General features: G+C 51.6%; 2 protein-coding genes across 11 annotated transcripts in view; one reads left to right on the top strand and one right to left on the bottom strand.

Annotated features, from left to right (window-relative positions):
• Positions 1 to 1,887: 1,887 nt before the first annotated feature.
• On the top strand, positions 1,888 to 19,387 carry SLC8B1 (solute carrier family 8 member B1). Of its 6 annotated transcripts, XM_073312394.2 has the most exons (15): positions 1,889 to 3,765; positions 7,866 to 8,018; positions 8,392 to 8,444; positions 9,162 to 9,220; positions 10,641 to 10,745; positions 11,327 to 11,494; positions 11,688 to 11,795; positions 11,909 to 11,971; positions 12,422 to 12,552; positions 13,450 to 13,591; positions 14,481 to 14,602; positions 15,054 to 15,207; positions 16,233 to 16,313; positions 17,726 to 17,790; positions 18,283 to 19,387. In XM_073312394.2, the coding sequence occupies exons 1-15, from the start codon at positions 3,565 to 3,567 to the stop codon at positions 18,478 to 18,480; spliced, it is 1,803 nt and encodes a 600-aa protein (XP_073168495.1). In that variant the 5' UTR covers positions 1,889 to 3,564; the 3' UTR covers positions 18,481 to 19,387. The 6 variants fall into 6 exon arrangements, 3 of the variants coding, with proteins under 3 accessions (XP_073168494.1, XP_073168496.1, XP_073168495.1); XM_073312393.2 differs by lacking the exon at positions 18,283 to 19,387 and having other exon boundaries at positions 1,888 to 3,765; positions 17,726 to 18,126; XR_012155007.2 differs by lacking the exon at positions 17,726 to 17,790 and having other exon boundaries at positions 16,233 to 17,397; positions 18,283 to 18,365.
• A 1,022-nt stretch (positions 19,388 to 20,409) lies between these two features.
• The window catches only part of TPCN1 (two pore segment channel 1), a 69,785-nt gene continuing 65,881 nt past the window's right edge, over positions 20,410 to 24,313 (bottom strand). For all 5 annotated transcript variants that reach the window (XM_073312388.2, XM_073312387.2, XM_073312389.2 and 2 more), the window contains one exon: positions 20,410 to 23,443. In XM_073312388.2, coding sequence (XP_073168489.1) covers positions 23,327 to 23,443 — 117 coding nt within the window. In that variant the 3' untranslated portion in view covers positions 20,410 to 23,326. The remainder of the gene's footprint in view (positions 23,444 to 24,313) is intronic.

Genomic DNA, 24,313 nt, shown 5'->3' with positions numbered 1-24,313 from the left:
CCTTAGTGGGCAAAGGAACGGACTGGGCTGCCCAACCCAGACCTGGATGCAGGAAGAAGTGAGGAGCTGCAGCACTAGGAGACTATGCTGCATTTTATCTGGAGTAATTCCAGGCTTCTTCAATGTGCTCCAGACCTGTGAAAACTAGGGCACTGTGTGAGGGGTGGAGGGGGATAGGGAGAGGCATGTATTAATGACCAGGCGACAACAACACTTAATCACAACCCCTCTCTAGTTCAGACAGGCTGTCCCCGCACATTGACAGCCACACCCTCTAGAGTTCAGGGAGACAGCAGAGCCAGAAGCAGAGAGCCCTTAAAGCAGTGCAAAGCAAGCCAAGTGAAAATTCCACAAGCTGAAGGACTGGGGAGAGCAGGAAATTGGCCCAAGGGAGAAAGGAGTGTACAGCTCCAAGGGGGAATGAGGATGGGAACCAGGGCTGACTCACAGAAGGGCTCTACAGTTTTCAGTGTCAGTAACTTTATTGGCCTGACAAAGGTGCGGATTAAGGAAATGCTTGGCTGCCAACTGGCATTATCCCACCCATCCCCCCTGCCTGCCCTTTACACGGAGACACTCTCATGTTGGATGCATTTTTAGGCAGTCTTTCCAGGGCTTCTTGAGTGCATTTCAATGAGACACGCCAAATCTTCCTTCCTATTTCATACTGGGGTCTTGAGAACTGTGGTTTAGTTTCCTAGCTGGGAAATGTGGGGAGAAGGGTGCTGCCGAAGCCCATGTTCTGTTATGCAGAGGCATGGGAACTGGATCACTGAAGAAAGAGGATTTTGTTCAAGCACATTGTGCCCGGAGTGGATCCTGAACACCACACATATTCCACAGCTTAGCAGCCCCTTGTATATCTCCATAAAGCTGTATCGATCTGTGGCTATGTGCAGCGCCTAGCACAATGGGGCCTTGGGCCGTCACTGGGACTCCTACAGGTAATTAATATGGGGAATGAATCATAGAATAGAATCATAGAATATCAGGATAATCATAGAATGTACTGCATATACTGGTGTATACACATATAGAGGCAGCCACCCACCATGCTTGGGCAAGCTGGGATGGGCTGAGGCCTCAGGGATTCAATCAGGCTGGAGGCAAGGCACTCCAATATAACTGCCCTACCATGTGCTATGGTGGAGTCCTCCTAGACCCCCTTCCTCTGTCACGGCAACAAGAACGGATCCTGGATGCAATTCAGTTAAAAGCCGTAGCATAGACTGGGCCTCGCTGGACTGCCATGATCGGGCTAATAAAGCCTGGACTCTTAAGGGTTTGACTGCAGCTTGATCTTGGCTATGTAGCTTTCAAGCATCTTGTAAGCAAGCCCTCCTGGCTCATCTGTAGGGGTAGTGTTGACAGGACTTTTCCTTGCACAGCTTCCCTCAAAGCAGAGCTGCAATTTGCTCCTTGCAGTGCAATGAAGCAAGCCTGGGTTTTTATTCTAACTTCCTAACAAAGGAGTTTCACTATGAGTCCCTTATGAGCAGGTTCTGTTTACTGTAAGGTTTCATTAAAATATGACCCGGTATAGTAGGAGAGGCCCTGATCCTGCAAGTGCGTTAACTACTCAAATGAGCAGTCCCATTGTCCATTTGCAAGCTCAGGGCGAGAGCCAGTTGGGAATTTTTCATCGGCAAAGCCAGTTTGCCAAAACCAAAACCTTTCGTGGGCAATGGTCAGTCCTGACAAATTTCTCAACTTGAAGAATGTTTGAAAAATAAAAAGCTTCAAAATCATTGGAATGTCCCGTTTCAACATTTTCTACATGAAAATTTTCAGTTTTCCAGTTTGAAACAACATTCTGATTCAAACTGTAAACTAATTATAGTATTTAAAAAAAAATGGTTGAAATCCAAACAAAACATTTGGATTGACCTGAACCAACTTTTTGGGGGGGATTTTCAGTCTATGAAAATTTTCAAAATTTAGATATTTCGTCCCATGTTGGGATGGGAAAAATTTCCAAAATCTCAGAAATGTGACTGGATGGGAAAACTGTTCCCTGTGCATCTCCAATCTGCTCAAATGCCATCCCCAGCTCTGTCACTGGCTACCTACCTGCTGTCACCAGTGCCCCTCTCTGTGCCTCAGTTTCCTCATGAGAAGGAGGATGTTGATATTGACCCACCTTTGTGAAGCAGGCTGAGGTGGCTAAGGTGATTATTAGAAGAGGAATGGGGGAGGCGTAAAGAGGAACGTTATTAAATTCCAGATGCATGACTCCCCCCAAATATTTCTGTTCAAAGTCCTTGTGGAGATCTGGGGGGGCGACACCAAGCGAGAGGAAAATCTCAGTCTGTTCAAGGGGAAAAAGGAGCCTGTCTCTTTAAGAGAGGCTGGCCCTGGCAGAGTCTGGGGAGGAAAGAGGCGGAGGGGGTAGCTGCTTGTTTGCTCGCGGGGAATGAGCCGCCTGGACACATATTAGCCCAGCTCAGCCGCCGCAGGCCAACCACCGGCCCCTCGCAGGAAGCCAGCGTGCAGGGATTGAAAGCTCGCCCCTGGGAGCCGCCTCTGCGGGGGGAAGCGAAGTCCATTGCAGGGAGGGAGGCTCGCTCCTGTCCTGGGGGTTCGTATTTGCAAAGTTTATGGCCTGGCTTAAACGTGCCAGAGCTTCCCCGGGCCGGGTGCCCTCGTGGCCGCGGCCCAGGCTCCAAAGCCAGTGAGCTCAGGGGTGGCCCGGTTCAGCTTTTGCAATATCCAAGTTTTATCCTGAAGTGGGGGCGACTTGGGTCATGGATGGTTGAAACAACCGCCGCCGCCCCCCTCCCCCCCAGCCTTGTTTACTCCCCGGCGTGCTGAGGGTGGGATTTGGCAAGCCCTGGAAAGGAAGAAAATCCCATAGGCTTTGATGACACCTTTCAAGCTGGAAGGACCAGATTTTTCCTTTTAATCCTTCGCCTCCCTGAGGCGTTCTGCAGCCTGTATATAAACACCCAGCCCGACAGCACTCCCCTGTGCTGCAAGGTGCCGAAGCCCCAGTCGCTGCCAACTTCAAATGAGAAGGAACAAGGCAGGGAAGCCAGGCTGTGACTCCGCCCCCCCAGCCCGCTCTGTGTTCCTGCAAAAGGATCCTGGTGCTGTTCAGACAGGAGCCAGCTGCCTTTCCTGGCATGCTGTGGAAAAGACAGTGTTGGTTTGATGGTGAGGACATTCTGCCTGTTTTACTTCTGCTGTAGTATTTAGAAAAAAACAAAAAACTTCCCTGTGTTTGTATTTGTTCATCTTTGGCTCTTGCATGGATGCTGAAAGTGGAGTTAAGGAGCTCTGCCTACGTTAGTTTCTTTGCCTTTTTTCTTTCCGCAAGGAAAGCGGTGCATAAAAGAATCCCAGGCATTGCAGCAGTAAAAAACATTCATTAGCCCCTGTGTTACTTCTCTATTTCCATCAACGGCTGAAACGTCCCAGCTTGCAAAATTTACCAAACAAACCGAGACACCCAAGGAAACAGATGTTGGCGGCAACTGATCCAGGAAGAGAAGCTGAGGTGTCCTAACCCAAGGGTCTGGCTTTAGGGTGAGAACGAGGTGCAGTGAACCCACACGCTGCATCGGGATGGCCCTGTGGCCTGCGAGTGGGAGGGCTTTCTGCATTCTGGGTGTGCTTTGGATGCTGAGCTGCGGTGCTGGTACTTCAGGACCTGACGCTGGATCACCACGATCACGGGGTGTTGGGAGCCGAATGCCCCCCCTATTGGAAATCCGGAGGGAGTCTGATGGCATCCGGGATGCCAAGCACCAGGGCAGGCCTGTAGATGTAAGTATCTGAGATGTTTGGGTACAGGGATAGTTCACATTGACAGAGCACTAGAAAAGTGTTAGAAAACTTCCTCAGGATGTTAAAGATCTGGGGCCAGATTCTAAGCTGGTGTAAATCAGCAGAGCCTCAGCGGAGAATAACTTCTAGTGCATGTATAATACATCCCTCCCTGTGGTACCTAATGTGTCTCCTCCAGAGGACGAAATTGCCCCAGCAAAACATAGGGGTGGGACTTTTACAGGTCTTCACTGGGTCTCTAAAACCTGACCTGTTTGTAAAGTGCTCTGAGATATACGGATGGAAAGCACTAGCTAAGAGCTGGTATTATTATCCTGGTGCATCAGCCGTGCTGCACTTGGATTGCAGAGACTAGGAGAGATTATCTGGAAGCAAGGGCAGCATTTGCAGTTCGAAGACAAATTGAGGAAAGACATTTGTGCCTGCACCTATCCAGAAGTTGTCATGGGCAAGTGAGCCGGCAGGATACTGACTGGGCACTGCATGTATCACATCTGTATTAATAAGAGAAGTGAGGTCAATGTTCATGCTTGTAAATAAATGAGTGATAGGATACAAGGGAAGGGTGAGTGACCTGCCCCTGCACACAATGCCCGTGTAGAGAGGCCTGGAGGGAAGGAAAGCTGGTTCTGGTCAAAGCTCATTAACATATTTACCTGTCCTGCTTGATTCAGTCACAGTGTTTTTAGGCACTCCCTACTGATTCACCATATTGATGTCAGACCCAGGGAGCAGCCAGCCAAGCAGAGGTTCCATTTACCGATTTGTTAGAGTGCGGTGTAATATTATGCCATTAAGGAGAGGAAATGATTGAGACAGGCTGCTGGGGAGCAATGCAATTGCTTCCCAACAGCACATTAATGCTTTGGCGTTAGCCATCATTAACCTGGTCATAGGAATACATCTCCATGAATTACAGCGTTATGAATTCCCCAGGCTGGCCAGTGCTGGGGCAGGTAGTCTAGGGCTCTAGGGGCTGTGTATCCAGCCCCTCCCCCCACACTGGTCCAAGGCTATCAGTTGCAGAAATTTGCTGATCCTGTTTCGTTTTGTTTTTTTAATGCTTGTTTGGCAAGCCAGGGCCTTTTGCCACAGTCTTTCCATGTGCTTTTTGTCAGGAAGTTGCTCTGAAACTGCTGGTGAGCGGAAGTGAACGCTGTTCCTCCGTTATCGGCGGTGGGGGTAGCTAAAGTTACCACCAGCGTTCTGTCAAGCACAGGATTTTTCCAAATGTGGTAAAATCCACATGCACATGTGGCAATTTTCAAGACAATCCGACTCGGGGAGATCCAGGGTAGCATTAGTAAAAGCAATTGTAAAGGCTGGGGTTACATGCTGCTTTTGGAGGGTATGGAGCATTAGTTTCTATATCTGGGGGTTCCTAGAACACCCACTGCTGTAATCCCTAGGGTGTTAACATGGAAGGAAGATAGTAATCAAACTGACGGGATTAAAGTTTCTTATCTCAAGACAGAGCCAGGCCCGAGACAAACGCTTTATGCCACTGGAAAGCACAGATCCGAGTCTAGCTCTCCGGATTTGCAAGACCACTGCCCCTTTTAAAGCGGTGCTGTGGCAGGATGGCATTCTGCAAACTCTTGGTCTTGCTGGCTGAGCACATGGCTAGAAATCCATCCATCGCCTTACGGCTGATGGCTCCTGATGGTTTTTGAAGATCCCCAGCAGAAACTGTCCTTGTGGAGCAGAGAGGGAGAGAGCTGTGCATTCATCCTGGCCTCTCTGATGAGGAAAGACTTGGAAAGGATGCCAGCAGCATCCACAGACTTATGGGAATTCCTGGGAGCTTGATCTCTTCTGACAGTTACCTTGGGCTATCCAGTTTGATTCAGTTCATTAGCATCTAGCACTAGCTCAGGACTTACTGACTGTAGGCAGCCTTCCCTCCCCAGAGCAGCTTAACTCAGCAGCTGAAAACAAATCAGTGCAGTTCTTCCTTTGTGGTGATGGGCATGAGGCAGAGCGGACCGGGCGTGTACTTTCTTTAGTCTTCCCTAGGTCTCCCTGCCATGACCAAAGACACCAAGATTCATGCAGCTCTATAAAGCCACAGAGGATGGCTTACAGGGCCAAATGTAAGGTTTGAAACGATAAAACCAGGGGTTCAAAGCCCAGTGGTGCTGACCTCGCTGCGGGTGGCAAAGTGGATAGAGGGCTGTGATGCGGGAGACCTGGGTTCTGTTCTTGGCTCTGACCTGCTGAGTGACCTTGGGCAAGTCAGTTCCCCTCTGTGGCTCAGGGCTTATGTACATTTGAAATGCTACAGCTGCAGCACTTCTGTGTAAACATTCCCTGCCTAGAAGGGAGGGGTGCTCCGGTCGCTGTGGTTAATCCACCTCCAGTGGAGGGGGTAGCTAGGTCAATGAAAGAATTCTTCTGCCATCTGAACACTGCTTACACCAAGGGTTAGGCCAGTGTAACTACATCACTCAAGGATGTGAACCCCTTCTTCCCCCAAGTGAGGGAGCTGGGTCGATCTAATTTTATAGTGGAGGCCAGCTGTCTGTTTCCCCATCTGTAAAGTGGGAATAAAGATACTAACCTTTGGGATCTACTGATGGGAGGAGCTAAGTAAGAGCAAAGTATTACCCTGTAATAGCAGACTGCCAGTGCAGACCCAGTCGCCGTGGTGACTCACTTTTAGGCCTTCTGCCCCATTTTGACTGAACCAGGTGGCTTGGTTTCTGCCCTTAGTCCTCAGGACTGCAGCAACCCTATAACTTATGAATGAATCAAACCGATATGTGACTGGCTGCTCCCCGCACGTGTGGGAGTGCAGTCAGGCCAGGCAGTGCTGGGCCTGCCTAACCCCGCACATCAGCTGGGTGTTTCTGAGATGGGATCAGATGATTAAGGATGCTGGAATTGTATTTAAATGGTGAATAAGGAGGCTGGGAGGTTAACGCCCCGGTCACCTTTATCTTTGTGCAGGAGTTTCTGGCTGGATGCAGGCTCTAAACACAGCTCTGCCTGGATTATCTTGTCTACATTGAGGACTTTCTAACCCAGCAGGTCTCTAGGTGGCAGGGTGGTTAAAACACCAGAAGCCAGGCAGACTGCACTCATGTCACAATGTCAAAGTTCTGGCTTCCCCTTAGTCGCTCATTGTATTCCAAAGGGGCATTGCATGCTCCAGGATAGGCAAAAACACCCCAGCATTCCCCGTGTTCACACTCTCCACTGACATGCGAAGAGCGAGGAACATGCCCTGCCCCTACCTGGTGTTGCCCAAAGGGCTGCCCCAGAGACACTCAGTGTGTTCTGGCTGGCACAACAGTCCCTCAGAGAGAGAGCGTGGGTGTGTGTAATGACCCTACGAGGCCAGTGCTGGAAGAATTTAAGAAATTCCTCTACCCAAACGGGAGCTCGGAGGGTGAAAAAGTCTCATCAGGACCAGTCTGCCCTAGAAATACCACGATGTCGGGGAACCTGAGTGCAGCTCAGTTCCTCCCGTTGCCTAGTTACAGACCTGGTTCCTTTCTCTGGCATATGTATGACCAACACCCACTCAGGGTGGTGTTCTGTCCCCCTACGGGGATTGTCTTTCCTTTCTGCGTGTGTACAGCACCTAGCTCAAGGGAGTCCTGATCCATGACTGGGACAGCTCCTAGGCACTACGATAATACAAATAATACGTCATACCAGCAGCAGAGGCTCATGGGTTAAGATTCAGAGGTCCCAGGTTCACTCCCCTCTGCCCTAGAAATCAAAGCACTTAACAAAAGAAGCCGCTATCATTATCCCCATTTTACAGGTGGGGAAACTGAGGCACAGAAAGAGGAAGTGACTTGCTCAAAGTCACGCAGCAGGTTAGAATCAGAGCCAGGAATAGAACCCAGGTCTCCTGAGCCCACAAGCCAGTACCATACCCACTAGGCTATGCTGCCTCTTAATGAGCATAATGCTACAGGGCAACAAACACCATCCTGCAGCCATTTGCCTACCAGCTCAGAGTGCCCAGGCAGCCAGCCAGCCTGCTTTTGAGGGTAGGCCTCAGCTGCACGCTGGCTTTCCAGAGCGTGTGGCTGGCAATTGACTCATGACTCCTTCTCTGTTGTCAGTGCCGGGAAGTGCGGACCCGGAACAGCTCTGAGTGGTGCCACTTCATCCAGACCAACCCGGACTGCCAAATGGACAGTGGCTTCCTCAACTACCTGGACGGGATCTTCTGCGTCTTCCCCTCGGCCCTGCTGCCACTGGTGGTGACCTTATACGTAAGGATCTTCGCGCTGGGGGGACGGGGGGATAGAGAGGGGGAGGCCCTGCAGGGAGGGATTGAGGGAAGGTTGTGAAGGGAGATCTGGAGGGAGGAAGTGACTCACCAACTGGCAAGGAGGTGGCGAGTGTTACAGACAGGCAGGGCATTACACACCATGGTGGGACCTTGCCCTCTCGTCCTATGGACACCCAGGGGTGAGCAGGGAGAGTCACAAGGAGAGGCTGGGTCCAGCTAAGTGTCGAACATCAGTAGCGTCTCCCTGCCCACCTTTTCTCCTGCTGCTGTTTTGGGGGGATTACTCAGAAGTCCCTGAGTTTCATCTTTGCCCCTGTCCTGCCCTTTGCTAATTCGCCGTTGGCTTATTGCAGGTGCTCTGGCTGCTGTATCTGTTTCTCATCCTCGGAGTGACAGCTGAGAAATTGTGAGTAGCTGCTCGGCCCGGTTCCTCCCCTAAGAGGGAGCGGGGTGCTGCGGGCAGAGAACTCCCCCCAGCCTCGCGCAGTCCGGACAGCTTCACTTCTCTGTCTAGCCAACATTAAGGCCCGAGCAGGGCTAGAAACTGACCCGTTCTAGTGGCCAGCAGTGTGGTTATGCTCCCTGCAACCCCTATCCTGGATGCAGTAGTGGCAAGAGCTGCCTCAAACCCTCATTTCCCAGGCATGGCCCCCTTTGGTGTGCCTCTGTCTGCCTGAGAGAGGGATTTCAGATCCGTGCTCTGCTGGCAGTGTCTGACCTCCTGCTCTGTCAGCAGTCACCTACGGAGATGTGGGCCCTTAAACTAAGTCACAGTCCAAATGAGGTTGATGGGCTCTGTTGAGGACCCTCGGGCCTGTTGGTGTGCACTTAAGCTGCAAGGCGGCAATGCCAGGGGGCTGCAGGTTAGGACTGAGGGGCATCAGCAGAGCTGGGGGTGGAGGGAGGCTGGTACTGGAGTAGCAGCACGGGAGTCTATGCACTGGGGCACAGGAGCTTTCTCCAGCACCTTGTTTACCCCTCACTGGCTGGAGCCAGGGTAACCAGCGCCTGCCTGTGACAAGCCTTGGCCTTCACTCGTTGCTGAACAGACTGGATTGTCCCCACGGTGGCTCCAGGACTTGTGAATCATTCTATTGGACCTGCATTTGCCTTCTCTTTCCAGCTTTTGCCCCAACTTATCTGCGATCTCCACCAATCTGAGACTGGCCCACAACGTAGCAGTATCCTTCCGCTCACCCCACTCCCAGGGGCACAAAGGCTAGGAGAATTGATCTTTCTGTGGGCTGGGGGGAGGGAAACCAGTGAGGGCCAGCTTCAACCACAGAGCAACTGCAAGAACGTGGGGGAAGCGCCTGAGGAAGTGAAATGTGCTGGGAACGGACAGAGAGGGAGGTAGTGGGAGACCAGCCCTGGCTCTGCTGTGTTATGGGTGAGGGGGGCATTCGTGCCAGGGCTGTGCTGGAAGGGGCCACCTGGCCAAAGAGCTGTTTGATAAATTTTCCAAGCCATGGAAATGATTGTTTGGGGGGAGCCCATTAGAACATTAACCTTCATTACCTGGGCTAGGCCAAGGACTAACCTGTGAGCCAGGAGCTGGTATGTAAGAGTGGGTGGCCTCTAGGAGTCCAGGTGCAATGAAGTCTTTGCTGCTGTTCACCATCCTGTGCAAAGAGTTCAGAGATCTACGGCCAAGAGATCGTAAGGGGGCAGGGGATTTGCAAAAGGCCTCAGTGCCGGTCTGACTCTAGCTTTGCTCCCTTTGAAGCCAGGGTTGAGTTTTGCCCTGGACTCCCATGGAAGCAGAGCTAGGGCAGCGCTTTCCAGACTCTCATGTAGAGCCAGGCCAGGGGCTGTGCAGCTCTGATCGCTGTGGCAGTGTCACGCTCCAGTCCCCTGCACTTCTGTTGCAGCTTCCATCCAGAGATACGTTTCCCAAAGGAGGGCTGCAGCATTATCCCCAGTTTACAGAAGGGATAACTGAGGCACAGAAGTCACTTGCCCGGTGTCACCCAGTCGGCCAGTGACAGCATGGGGCGTGCAACCTAGAGCTCCTAGTTCCCAGTCCACTGTGCTGCACGCTAGACTAGATTGCCTCCCCCCATGGGCATTGCTCAGGAAGGGCCCGGATTGCTGGAGCAGGCAGCAGAGCTGTCCTCAATGCAACTCCCTGTGTGCCCGGGGCCTGCTGATCTGCACATGGTGGGAGCGAGGGAGGGGAAAAGATTGGAGACAATGAAGTGACAGCCCTTCCTGGCGTTATTTAGTCTGCAGAAAAGTGAGGGGGGATTTGATGGCAGCTTTCAACTACCTGAAGGGAGGGTCCAAAGAGGATAGAGCTCAGCTGTTAGTGGTGGCAGATGACAGAACAAGGAGTAATGGTCTCAAGTGGAGTGCGGGAGGTCTAGGTTGGATATTAGAAAACACTTCCACTAGAAGTGTGGTGAAGCACTGGAATGGGTCACCTAGGGAGGTAGTGGAATCTCCATCCTTAGAGGTTTTTAAGACCCAGCTTGACAAAACCCTGGCTGGGATGATTTAGTTGGTGTTGGTCCTGCTTTGAACAGGGGGTTGGACTAGGTAACCTCCTGAGGTCTCTTCCAACCCTAATCTTCTATGATTCCTTGACGTTCTTGTCTCCATGGTGTCACCTTCCTGGCCTTTGGGAACGGAGCACCTGATGTCTTCAGTGCGGTGGTGGCTTTCTCTGACCCCCGGACTGCCGGGCTGGCTATCGGCGCCCTCTTTGGTATGGACCAGCACCTCCTACTCCTCAAGGACCCCCAGTCCCTCTCCATGCACATCTCCACCCTCTACTGCCCATGGCCTAGCTTCCTTCCTGGGGTACTTTCCCTGGGTCCGTTCCAGGCCCGATGATTTCATAGCACCAGCCTGCTGCATGGTGCCTTGCTAACCAACTCTCCCTCGCCCCGAGCATCTCAGCATAGACTATCCTTATGCATTGGGCATGGTGTCCCTACTTTTGTCCCGCCAGCTCCACTCTCTACTAAGCGGGATAACCTCCTGAGGTCATTGTTGGTGCTGATGCAGGGCGTGGCCAGCAGGTGGTGCTGTAGGGTCAGAGTGCTTGTCAGCTCTTCACTTGGACAGGTCTGGTCCCCTGAGGCAGCAGGAACTCCGTCGTGGCTTTGCAACCCAGTCCCTCCATCCTGGGCTTGATGCCAGGTGTGTTCCATTCTCCAGCTGCCCACACACAAACTTGCCAGTGCAGCAGGAGGTAGCCAGCGGTTTAGTGCCAGGGAGCCGGGTGGAAGAGGGTCTCCTGCCAGCTGTCCAGTGGTGCTGACTTGGCCCTGATTGTGTTCACAGGCGCAGGCGTGTTTGTGACCACAGTGGTGGCTGGCGGGATCGCCCTGCTCAAGCCCTTCACGGTGGCCTCCAGGCCGTTCCTCAGGGACACTGTCTTCTACATGGTGGCCGTGTTCCTGACCTTCACAATGCTGTACTTCCGGAGGATCACCCTGGCGGGGGCGCTGAGTAAGTCACCGGCCTGCAGCAGGCAGATCTGGCGGGCAGAGAGCCTGTGGCCATCACCACCACCAGTGGGAGCGCTTTTGATGAGTGCAAGGGGCAGCTGGTGGAGAGTGAGATCTCATGGCTGAGGGGGGCTGCATGGGCAGGGGAGGCTGAAAGTGAAGCTATTTCCCCCCCTCTCTCACCCTCTGGCCAGGCTACCTCGGGCTGTACATCTTCTACGTTCTAACAGTTGTGATCTGCACCTGGATTCACAGGAGACAGCGTGGGGAAGGGTTGTCCACTGCTGGCTCTGGACAGCCAGGTAAGGGAGCTGCTATGCAGGGGACTCATCAGGCCTCTTAGGTCCCCACAAACCACTCACGCTCTCGAGCTCCTTCAAACATACCCACCTCCCTATTCTCTCGTCTCCTCCAGAGCATGTGTCCGACCCAGAAGATGAGGAGTCCCCCTCCTCCAGCATTCACAGTAGGGAGTACGGTAGGTCTTTTCCTGGCTAGCTGGGGCTGCAGGGGCCAGCGGGGACATGCTCAGCATTGTTCACCTCCATCGTTATGAGTTGGCCAAGTGGGTCATGAGCATCTCTGTGACTTCAGTGGCTCCCCGGCCGGCCATGCTTGTGATCAATCACTGGGAAGCCTGGGGCTTGGTGAACAGGGAGAATGGATTATCCTTGTGTGTCAGGCCAGAGTGGTCCCAGGCCAGAGCTGGGCTGAAGAATTGGCACCTACACCTGTGTCCTCAAAGGGTCTGAGCACGCACAGCTCCCATTGGCAAACTTTGGGCAGAAGAAGAGACTCCCAGGGGAGCTGGTGCAGTCACAGACCCGGGTATGATATAGGGAGCAGCTCCAGCTTAGCGCCGAGGGTCCCTGTAGTCTCTGAAGCTAAAGAAACCCAACCGAGCTCAGCCTTTGCGCCTCTCTTGCAGAGGAGGAATACCGGCCCCTGCTCCCCTCCGAGGAGGGGACACTACAGATCCTGACCAAGTCCGTGAACCCTCTGGATCGCAGGAAGTGGAGGAGGAAATCCTGCTACTGGAGATTCCTCAAGGTTTTCAAGGTGCCTTAGTTGTAGCCCCTCATTACTCCTCTAGCGTGTGGGGCAGGAGGCTGGGCTTGGGGTGCAGTAGACATGGGACACCCAGAGAAGCAGAACGTCCCTGCTGCGGACACAACAGGTCCCCTCTCTCGTTCTGCCAGCCCACTCCCAATGTGGGCAGAGAATCATCCTAGGTCTCCCTTCAGCACAGGGAGGGGACCAACCTCTCAGAGTGCAGCTTGTGAAGGTTGGATGCTCGAGCAATCTGGCTAGCTGTCAGGAGCCTGCTATGATGCATCCTCAGAGCAGCATACCCTGTGTCTGCTGGACATTAACATGGGATTGCTGGTCCAGTAGACAAATCTCTCGGAGCTGGCCTGGATGTGAACTGGGGATAGAAGTGAAAGGCTCCTGGCTCCCATCACTTCACCAATCGCTTTCTAGGGCCTCACTCCCCATTCGCCGGCAAAGTATCTACGTCACTCGACAGGAGCCTGGCCAGGTCCCCCAGGGCTGCACTGAGCTCTTCAAACTACTCTTAGCTGAGAGAATTCTCCAGGCAGGTGAAGACCAAGTGCAGAAGTCGTGGCTCAAACAGTGAAACTTAGGTACTTAAAGGGAGGCAGCCAAAATCCATGGTTGGGCACCTCTGTAAAATGGCCTGTTTTCAAAAAGGGAGGCCCCCCCTCCCCGAGAACAGGCCAGCACTAGGCTGGCAGGGATCTGCCTTTGAAAATGTTGGCCACCGTTTCTGTGGAGATCTGCTGGGGCCACATGAGAGCTCACCCCACAAACCTCCGGCTTTGGAGAGTGGGAGTTCTGTGAGGCTGGGGTCCACGTGGAGAAGGCTGCTCTCTAAAGCTCACCTGAAAGTTCAACCCCATGTAAGCTGCCTCCTTGGGGGCGGTCTCTTCCCAGATGCCAGTGGAGTTTGTGATGCTGCTCACGGTGCCTGTGGTGGATCCCGATCAGGAGGACCACAACTGGAAGAGACCTCTCAACTGCCTGCACCTGATCACCAGCCCTTTGGTCTGCATCCTCACGTTGAAATCTGGAGCCTGTAAGAACCTAGCATGCTCCCAGCAGTACCCCCATGGCAGAGCCCTAGTCCCATGGGTGGGCATTCCATAGCTGTAGGCGGTGCAGCTCGCCTGGCTTTGCAGCGGAAATCAAAGGGAGAAAGCTCAGCAGCTGTACCACGTGTCTGGGGCCAAGGCCGCTGGAATGATCGCTCAGGAAGTCTAGGCTGGGCTCACTTCCCTCTCATGTGGATGGGGTGGGCAGGAGGAAGATGGGTTAGATCAGTTACAGAACCTCTCGAGTCTCAGCTTCTGCCGGGTGCCGCTTGGTCTTTCTCGGTTCTGAGCTAGAGGAACTGAGCATTGTGCCAGGGGCTGCTAGGAGAGCAGAAGCTGTTTGCCGGAGCAGGGGAAAAAAGAAAAAAAGTTCAAGATGAGAGGTTTTAACCCATGATGTCCCCAATCCAGTATAGTTGTGTACTGTTTCTATCAGCACCATTCCTCCCACCACACCAACACACCCAGAGGTGGCTGCATTTCAGTGCTGGGGGAAATCCTCACCTGCTGGTATGTTTGGCTTTGCTGCAGCTGCTCTGACCACCCCCACCCATGCAGGAGGTGTTGGGGGAAGAGGTGGGGTGAGGGAAGCGCACTGTGCTCTGGCAGTCCTCGCCAGCAGAATTGCCCCTGGGGGACCAGAATAAGCTCTTAGGCTAATTTAACTTGTACGAAGGATTCTGACCAGCCACAAGTCCAGAGGCGTGGAACCCCTGGGCAGCTTGTCCTTGAGCTGAGCGGAGGACTGAGACCCCGCTTTCTTCCTTGGGTTCTCGGTGGGTCCCACCATGGTCTCTGAGGGGCAGTTGGCTTTCCCAGCACTGGGACATGCTGATCCTCATCGTGGCTTTCTCTCTCCCCACTCCTGTGCAGATGGGCTGTATAAAATCCAGGGGGTCTTCCCAGTCTGGGGCCTGGGACTCCTGATTGGTGCTTTCCTGGCTGCTATTGTCTTCTGCACTACAAAGAATGAGGAACCACCCAAGTATCACTGTGTAAGGACCCCTGGCATCACAGCCTCCATCCGCCCCACCCTGACAGTCAGCTCTGTGGCTGAGGGGGGACACTCCTCCCCACCCTTTAGCTCTGTGGCTGCAGGGACACCGTCCCCCATCTGCCCTTCAGCTCTGTGTCCACAAGGACCCTACCCATGCCCATCTGCCCCTCTCCACCCAGCCCACGTCTGGGAAGAGCCACAGACTGCGTGCCTGGAGCTGGGCTTGTGTTGTGGCTGCCTGTAGAGAAAGCCAGGCTGGGACTGGACCCCAGCCTGACTGCAAGTCAGTGCTAGCTGGTAAACTGCCCATTGAGAGGGAGGGAGGGAGCCAGGCTATTCCCCAGTGCTGGGGTGAGGAGGGCATTACAGAGCTGCCTGGAGGCTCTTCCGCACACCCTGGAGGCACTGATCTCACACTGTGGCCCTGCTCTCTCTCTCTCTCCTGGCAGGTGTTCACCTTCCTGGGTTTCTTGGTCAGTGCCCTGTGGATTAACACAGTCGCCACAGAGGTGGTCAATGTCCTGCAGACCTTGGGTGTGGTCTTCCAGCTGAGCAACACTGTGCTGGGCCTGACGCTGCTGGCCTGGGGGAACAGCATTGGCGGTGAGTGGATCCACATGTGCAGCAGAGAGGGGGATTGCCCAGCACAGGCTGGCTGGTCCTGGCCAGGATTTGCTGGTTCTGGAGCCAGGAGCAGGCCAAGCAGCAGAAACTTTAATCTGGGTCCGACTTGTAGTCAGCTGTGTCCAAACCCCAGTGCAGCGACCTTGGCAGCACACCCCCCTGTTCTCCAGCAAGAGGATATGGTGGGTTAAGCCTGGAATTCATGCCTCCCAGTGGCAATATTTTTGTGGCTTCCATTGCCACCGTTACACCAAGAGCAGCCGCCAGCTAATTTGCACACACGTGGCGTCCCCTTCAGCCCTGCCCCCTACAGCCTAGCTCCAGTTCAGGAGGAGAGGGGTCACTTGTGTTTAAGGTAGGAAGGCTTCATTGCCACACTCCCCACTCTAGGGTTACTCCCGCCCTTTCAATCTTGTTTAACCACAGCTGTAGCATGCGACCGGTTCCCCGTAGTGCATATTGTGCTGCAGGGTATGAAGGCTGCCATGTATTGGGAGATCCAGGACTTTGCCATTGTATTGATCTCGCTGCTCTTGATGGCGGTAGCCACATAGTGGCATTTCCAGCAGGAGGTTATGGCAGGGAAGCAGCTTTCAGTGCTGCAGATCATTTAGTTGTTAGCCTGTGTCCTCTGCTTGTCTCCACGGAGGTGCTAGGGCTCCATTCCCAGCAGGTTGCGTCAATTCAGGTACAAGAGTCAGGGTTTGCTGGTGCAACCTGCATCTAAACCAGGAGGTGAGAGCTTCATCTCCCCCAGGACTTTGCCAATGCAGGTTTGGATACATACCCACCTCTGTGTAGCATGGCTGGGAAGTGCATAACTGAGGAGGGTCAGTCCTTAACCACAAAAACATCTATGCCACATCCAAATCCCACTTAGGGACACCTCAGGAGAAGCCCACTTCTAGAGATTGAGCCTTCCTCGCACTGGGTCTCATGAGCTTAGAGGTTGCCATCTGCAACACTGGGGCATGCAGACAATGTTCGTTGTTCTTCTATTGCAGACACTTTCTCGGACCTCACCATGGCACGGCACGGATACCCCCGCATGGCCTTCTCCGCTTGCTTTGGGGGGATCATCTTCAGTATCCTTTCAAGCTTGAGCTCCTTTGGGCAATTGCTAAATCAGGCAGAATGGCCTAGTGGATGGAGCTCTGGACTGGGCCTCAGGAATCCTGGGTTCTGTCCACAGCTGTCACTGACCTGCTGAATGACTTTGGACAAGTCTCTGTGCCTCTATTTCCCCATCCGTAAAACAGGGATAACAATACTGACCTCCTTTGCAAAGCGCTTTGAGAGCTGATAAAAGCTAGGTGTTAAACTTGTACCTAGGGATTTTCCTCTGCACAACAGTTTACAACTCCCTGTTTCTTTTCCATCTAGCTCTGTAGCTACAGGGGTCAGGATCACGGACTGGTGCAGACCCCACGCTCATCTCCTAGGAGTTTGTAGCTCTGCATGCTGACATGTATAGAAGTCCCACGCAACTACACTTGGTCCAGGACCCCTCACAGGAGGTGTGATTGTGGGTAGGGCGGCTAGATGCACGAGCTTTGTTTCCAGTGAAGACTAGGTTAGGAAGGAGCCTTGGGGACGTACGATTGAGGCATGTTGGCAGAACTGTGCCGAGGAAACTTACATGAACTCTGCCTGGTGTTAGCATGGGCTGAGCTTTGATTTTTAGTGCAATGACCCACCTGCCATCCCTGCTCAACAGTCACAAACTGAGCCAATCGTAAACCACAGATTAAGTTGGACTTAGAACTTCCAGTTTTCACACAGACTGTTAACTCTCGCAGTACCCATGGCCAGTAGGCAGCAGTGGACATACTGCAGAGATGGAAAAACGGTGGGGGGAGGGGAGAGAGAGACAGACAGACTTGGCTCAAGCCACATTGCAAATTAGTGCCAGGAGCAGGATTAGACCCCAGGAGTTCCTGGCACCCAGACCCTAGGCTTCCCCAGTTTATGGGTCTACACACTGCTTCCCCTAGCTGTGCTGAAAGATACACATTCAGCATCTGCTTTTGTTCGCAGCCTTCCATGAGGCAGCCCCCCTGCGATCAGGGATTCTGGCTAGGAAAGGAAAACCCAGGCTCAGCAGAGCCCATTTGCCCAGGGGAGGAACTTGTGCACCCCAGGAGGAGCCATCCGGACTCAGCACTAGAGGTGCCCTTTTTACTCCTACCTGAGAGATGAACTGAGCAGTTGTAGGGTCCCCCATCATTGTAACAGCTGAGAGCTGGGGTGCAGCCAGCCTGTAGCTAGGACTCTGAGCCATTTGCAGGCCCTGGCCTGTAGGACTCTGTGGGGAAACAAGCCCTTTCTCCAGGGAATCAGTGCAGACAGGGCTCAGCTGTCTGTTCCTTCCCTCCTTCGCCAGGTTAGGCTGGTCAGGCCCATTTCTCACCAGACAATCCAGCTGTTTGTGGGCCCACTTTTTCCCCCTAGTGTCTAATTCCGTTTCGTGCGGGGTTTCCCCTGAGCCTAGCCACAGACATGCTGGTGGGAGTGGGACTGGGCTGTCTGCTGCAGATGACAAGCGGCCAGCTGGTGATAAAGGTAGGGCTGGCTCTCTCGGACTCCGTGCTCTCCTGTGCGCCGGGAGCGGGCTTGCCTTGTTTCTACTCCCCTGCTCAGATGCACTGGCTTCACACCACCAGTGTCCATGCTACAGCTTCGGCTACTGTGGTGGGAAATGGTCGCGCTGAATTTTCCCGCGTAGCCGTACACTGGGGTGAACACCCATTGCTTTATGGGGGAGCTGTGGGTGCAGACACAGCTGAGAGAGGAGGGAGAGACCATTTCCACATTTAGAGTCAGAGCAGCGGGCCCCTCATTGGAGACCAGGATTATCCTGGCCCTTTTAGGATTTACTTCGGGACCCCTGTTTTTGGAGTCTCATGAGGGCACCTACTTCTGGCGGGCGGCTCCTGGTTGTACAAGGTTAGCTGGTGGTATAGAAACCCAGAGGGCTGATGCACTGTATTGATGTACTGGCCCCTGAAGTAACCATGTGGCACTAAAAATTAACTCTTGCCTTTCATTTCTCAGCTGGAGCTGGATGGTCTTCTGGTCTGGATTCTGGCTGGAGCACTGGGGCTGAGCCTGGTGTTTTCTTTCATATTAGTGCCAGCTCAGTGCTTCCAGCTGGGCCAAGGGTACGGTGTCTGCCTCCTCCTCTACTACCTGGCCTTCCTCACAGTAGCTTTGCTGACGGAGTTCAAGGTGATCCGGCTCACCACCCTCTGATGGCATTGCTGTCGGACGCCATCTTGTTTCTTAGCACCTCTGGCGAGAATGGTGGGAGCGAGTTGACGAGCTGCAGGGCTTGGACCAACCTGCTGATTGTGAAGGGGCAAAAGGTGATGGTGCGACAGCCAGATGCAGGCAAGCAACTGGCTTGAGACTTTCCACATTCGCTGGCTGGGCCAGTTCTATTCCCAGTGAATCACTGAAGGACATGCCACTGGTAGGTGAGGGAGACAGCTCCCTTCCTGGTGAGCACACCTCTGGAAACATGGCCATTTCTCTACGCTGAAGGCATTAGGACAGTTGGAACTTCCCACCTGGAGGGCGCGTGCTTTGGATCCTGTATGCTAAGGTTCCCGTGACCCTGCCACCCCAGGAATGGAAACTGGTGCAGCAGGAGTTGAGGCTACATTGCTGTTTGGTTTATACAGCCTCTAGCCCAGGGGCTACCCAGCCAAATGAGAGCTCAACCCAGGGCTGCCGGGACGTTGTTCCTGGGACTCCACTGCCAGTATTAACTTCCAATTGATTTTTTTAAGGAAAGGGATTATTTAGATTTAGAATGGAGGATGGGGGGGTTGTTAATTAAAGAAAGATTGGTTTCAAAGGAAGGCTTTGCACTGCATTTTAAATGGGGATCAGTTTAAATCCCTGCTGCCTTAAGAGGCATTTTGCAGCTGCACAGAAAGGGGGGTTATGGGCAGGTTTTTTAGCCTCCCCCCAGGACAAGTGATCATTGTTCATGGCACAATAAAGCGACTCCGTGAAATTACTGTTTCAGTGCAGCTTTGAAAGACTTCTCAGTGCTCCAGTGGCTTTGAGATGTACCCTTTTAGCCTCTGGAAACCTAGGTTAGGCTCAGATGCTTTATGGAAGGGTTACAAAATAAAATGTTCAGTGATCTCTGCCTAGTGACTCTTTGTGCAGCGCCTAGCGTAGTGGGATCGTGGTCCATGACTGGGGCTCACAGGAGCTATTATAGTTCATCTGTCCATCCATGGAGCAGTGGGGAAATACATCACTACAGGGGCTGCAGCAGGAATGACATACACAGGGAAGGCAAATGAAGCAGCGCTGTGGCAGAATCTTGTACCATACCCAGCTGTGCTGTGAGTACATTTAACTTGCTCTAGTGCTGATGGGAAGTAGCAATAGTCTCCCTTCAGTAGTGAAGGGCCCCTGAACAGCAGTCACTCGTGTGGATTAGTTTGCCATTAAAGAAGAAAACAATCCTCCTGGTTTCCTAGGAAATTGCATTGTCATGGCTTTCTTTAATCCTGTGTCAGCACTGTGCTTGGACTGAGTGACCACAAGGGTTAGTCACTGGGCCTTGTGCAACAGGGATGGCAAGAAGCCTGGTGAAATAAACTTATCCATCAACACACAGGCAACCCAAGGAGTGGAGACAGCACGAGGGGAGAGGAAATAGTGGGGAACATGAATAAAAGTACCCTGCTTAAGGGTTGGAGTTGTGGCAGCTTCAAATGCCCAGAAAATTGAACTGCAACATTCTAAGGGATTGTTCTCAGGTGCCAAATCTGCACAAGATGTAAAAACCATCTAAAAGTGATATTTGAAAAAGCCCATTTTCAAAAGTGACAGGCACTTAAGATCTTAAATCACACTGAAAGTCAGTGAGACGTGGGCTCCTAAGTCACATACAAAAATGGAATCTAGGCACTTCTGAAAATTTCACTCTAGACCACAAGGGACAACTCATGGGTTGGAGGAAGGGAGCAGCCAGTTTACAAAATCCTAGGGTCACTTCGCATTTCAAATGTATCGCTGCAGAAGTTTATGGCAGCTTTTAGAGTGGGGCCTAGTGACTGCAATCTAAGGAGGACAGGGATCCTCTCAGTTTGGCAATAGCTCACCCACAAACCAACTGGTTATTGAAACAGACACAGGAAAGAGCAGCAGAGGCAGCTGTCTATGTAGCAGAGGATGTTTTTATTAATGTGCCAGAAAATCTACATGCTGTTGTACAGACATGTCCATAAAGTTACTTATAAACAAACCACCAGCATACAAAATCCTGCAGCGTTTCCTCCCTTATCCCTACAAAATGATTGTCTTTGTAGTTACGGTAAGTCAATGTCTAAGACAGGGATGGGGAGGACAATTGGAAGGGGATGCCCCGTACTCGAACTTTTTTTTCCCTTGTGACTGTTAAGTCATTTGGAAAAAGTAACCTCTACAAACCACCTCAGTTTAAAAAAAAATACAGTGCATATTTCAGGCCAGATCAAAATCTCAGCAATAAAACCACAGAAGGCAGAGTAGGACTTTTAGTCTTTCAGCAATCCTGTGCACGCTTCATCACATGAGGGCGCTCTTGAAAACTCCACTCCATGTTCTGCAGGTTCATGCCCCCTTTATATAGTCCCCCTGCCCCCCAGAAGTGCAAAAAGGCCTGAATGATGGCTTTGAAAATCATCTTTTTTTACTTCCCTAACAGCTGCATTTGTTTTAAACCCTTACAATCCTGGGGCTTTCCATCCTGCCAGCAATTAATAGAAGTTGTGCTTTTGCAGCATCTAGAGATTAGTGTAGAGTGAAACACCAGAGCTAGGATTCCATGCGTAGAAGCAACAACAGATGTGCTCTTTCCAGTGCTGCTCATTAGGGAGTGTCCTGGATGTGATATACACAATTTGGAAAATGGCTGCCATTTCTCAAGAGGGAAGCTCGGCAGGGCTCAGGTGTCACGTCATAACTATGGAGCCCATTGCACACAAAAAGGAAGCAGAGTGTTTCATCTGAGTATCCGATGAATTCCATAATGCAGCAGTGAGGACAAGTAGCATGCAGTGGATGCAGGCATGGTGACTACCATCTCCTTCACTTAGTCAGACCTCTCTGAACCACTTCCATCAAGGGGGAGGCTGTCAAAAGCATGTGAGACTTAAATCATCGGGAACTGGGCTCTTAAGACTAAGATGCTTTTGAAAAATCTCATCACAGGCCATAATGGGAATGACAAAGCAGCTCCTAAATGAACAGTGCAGCCAGCTGTAGAAACTCTTTCCCTTCCCTTCTCTAGTGCAATATGGTCCTTCACAGTGGGTCTATAACTCCAAGGACAAGGGGGTATTACCTTAGGATTAATGCCGTCTGCTTTAGGAGGGAGGCAGTCTCCTATGCAATAGTTTTGGAGTGCAGATTGCCAACAGGATTCCCAAAAGCTCTCACCTTCATTTAGAGGGGCGCACCCATTGGTGACAGCAAATTTCAAAGGTAAGATGCCATGGCAACCTCTCCTTTGATCTGCCAATGCACATGTGCCGTGACTACATGCTTTTATAATACTTAGCACTTTCCATCCACAGACCTTGGCGTGCTTTACGCAAGCGAGCTTCGTTCCTCCCATTGTGTGGAAACAGAAGCACTGAGAGATTAAGTGACCTTGTCCATGGTCACGGAACAGGTTAGTGACAGAGCAGAGAACAGAGGCTGCCTCTATGTATGATACAGAAGGGCAGGCGGATGGAAGAGTTGTTTTCCACATCTCTAAGTTCAGTTCTGCCATTAGAAAAACTTCCCAAACTGGCCCTGATTCCTAAATTAGTGGTTCCCAGAGCTGGCAAAGTTTTTGCCAGAGAGAAGGCAAACAAGGAGAAAAGTTCCCTTGTGGTCATGTTAGGGTGACCAAACAGCAAATGTGAAAAATCGGGACAGGGTGTGGGTGGTAATAGGAGCCTATATAAAAAAAAGACCCCAAAATCGGGACCATCGCTATAAAATCGGGACATCTGGTCACCCTAGGTCACGTCAACCTGACTGGGAAAGCAAAGGCGACATTACCCAGGTGGTGATTGCACAGAGGTGTGCATGCATATGCACACATGCCTCCCCAGCACTTCTCAACGCAGCCCCACATGAAGCTCAGTCACCAACCTTGTGCTGCAGAAGCCCGTCTCATTCTCATACCAGGCAAAGATCTTCCGCTTATAAACTGGAGGGTGGAATGACAAAGGCTCAGAATCACCATCCTGTGGAATTTGCATCTCACCTACTATCAGATCGCCGGAGTTTTGGGATTTGTCAAATGGCTCCCAGCCTGCATAGCACAGACACTGCGTAGCACAGACATCAGTACTGAACTCTGATCGCTTCAGCAAGGGCATTGCTCCCAAACTCTGTCAAGTCTCATAACTTTTAGTAAGGATCCACAGAATTACTGGAGCTCAGTCCAACAGCCTTCCTCCAAAGAACAGATTTAAGAGGTTGAATGAGCTATTCAGGAATGAAACCGCTCTTGGGAGTGTCTCTAGAACCATCAATAAGCCTAGGTAGTTAGGAAGAGGCAGAATGGGTTTAGATTAAAGTGGTAACTTCTCATCCAAGCCCATCTTGCTGGATACTAGATGGGGAGGGAAATACAAACTTGCCCCCTGATCCTTTTACTTAAGAATTAATGGGTTAAAGAAAATATATTTTAAGTACCGGACTTCAATATTAGCAGGTGGGTTCAGTATTATTTCCTTCTTCCAAAGGATTAAATATCCCTCACCCATGGCTTCCGACTGGTAAGACTAGTTGTAGGCCCGTGTCGGGGAAGCATAGGCCAGGAAGAACAACTGAGTATTCTGTACTAGATGCTCATTAGTTACAGTTGCAGCATAGGGTCTTGCTGAAGAGTTATATATTTATTTTTTGGTTCCAGCAGTCCTATTTTGAGTCCTCTGGGTCTTTGCTTTTCATTTATTCAAAGCAACTCATGATGTGTTCCAGGGGAAGAGATGTTTAAACTCCAAATTTGATTGATATACTGAATATATCTATATACATTATAAAATAATACTATGGGGTTATTGCATAGAAAGATGATTTGCATTAGCTTGGCCTAGATAACTGTCTGTGAGCGCTGCCTGAGGCCCGAGGATGGCATGGGGTTGCCGGATGGGAAGACATCTTCTTGCCACTGATACTCTTCTTTTCTGGAATGCTCTTCATACCACTCCTGAACAGAGGGAAGAACATACCCAATGAGAGAAGTCTCTTCACCATACCATTCTATTCTCCCCCATGCCCCTCTCGTTGTCCTGAACAGCCACCCTCTCCCCCTTCCCCCTTGGGGGTTGGACTAGATGACCTTCTGGGGTCCCTTCCAACCCTGATATTCTATGATTCTATGATTCCCTGTGAAACACAAGAGAACCCAGGGGTGCAATACATCTCAGATGCTTTGGCAGTAGTAAATGGCGAGGGCTTAGTTAGTTGTCTCTTTTCAGGCTTCTATAAACATCTGTTTTTCCTCCACTGTGAAGTTTGGATACAACTGGAGCTGCTGTCAGGAAAGGGTTAACTAGAGCATTGCTGTAACATTTGCAGGATGGAAGCACTGAGCTCTCAGCTCCTGGGTCCAAAGCATTAACTATCACCCCATCACTTCATATGCAGTTTGCTACAGCAGGATGCACTGGGAAATCCTGGTGAGGACGTTTAATCTTTCAGTGACATGCCTCCTTTGCAGTCATTTAAGATTCATTTGCTAAGGACAGACTGGTCATTTCACTCACTATAAACTAGAAGAGTCTCAGCAGATTCTGACCAACATTAAAGAATAGCTCCAGGGTTACACTCATTGTGGGAGCCACAGGTCATCCCACTGCTAGCAACAGAAGGGACACCAGAAAGATGCAGAGATTAACTCCTTTGGTATCCATCATCATCAAATTAGTCATGACAAATTCCTGTGGAGTTAAAGGCCCCTTCCCTCCAGAGAGGGATTTTTCTGGTGCACTCCTCAGTGCACAGCATGGGATGTTCCAGTGACCTGATCAGTTCCTTTGGTCTATGTATTAATGAGCTTACCAGTGTTTGAAAAGGC

The sequence above is a fragment of the Lepidochelys kempii genome, chromosome 15 (assembly GCF_965140285.1).
Source record: "Lepidochelys kempii isolate rLepKem1 chromosome 15, rLepKem1.hap1, whole genome shotgun sequence".
Taxonomy (NCBI): Eukaryota; Metazoa; Chordata; order Testudines; family Cheloniidae; genus Lepidochelys; species Lepidochelys kempii.
Note: the sequence above shows the minus strand (reverse complement) of the source record. Positions and strands in the feature narration are given on the sequence as shown.

Excerpts from the sequence above, each read along its gene's own strand:
- SLC8B1 (XM_073312393.2), top strand. The coding sequence starts at position 3,565 with ATGGCCCTGTGGCCTGCGAGTGGGAGGGCTTTCTGCATTCTGGGTGTG. Across the intron at positions 3,766-7,865 it reads ACCAGGGCAGGCCTGTAGAT|TGCCGGGAAGTGCGGACCCG; the intron begins GTAAGTATCTGA and ends CTCTGTTGTCAG. Across the intron at positions 9,221-10,640 it reads ACTGGCCCACAACGTAGCAG|GTGTCACCTTCCTGGCCTTT; the intron begins TATCCTTCCGCT and ends CTTGTCTCCATG.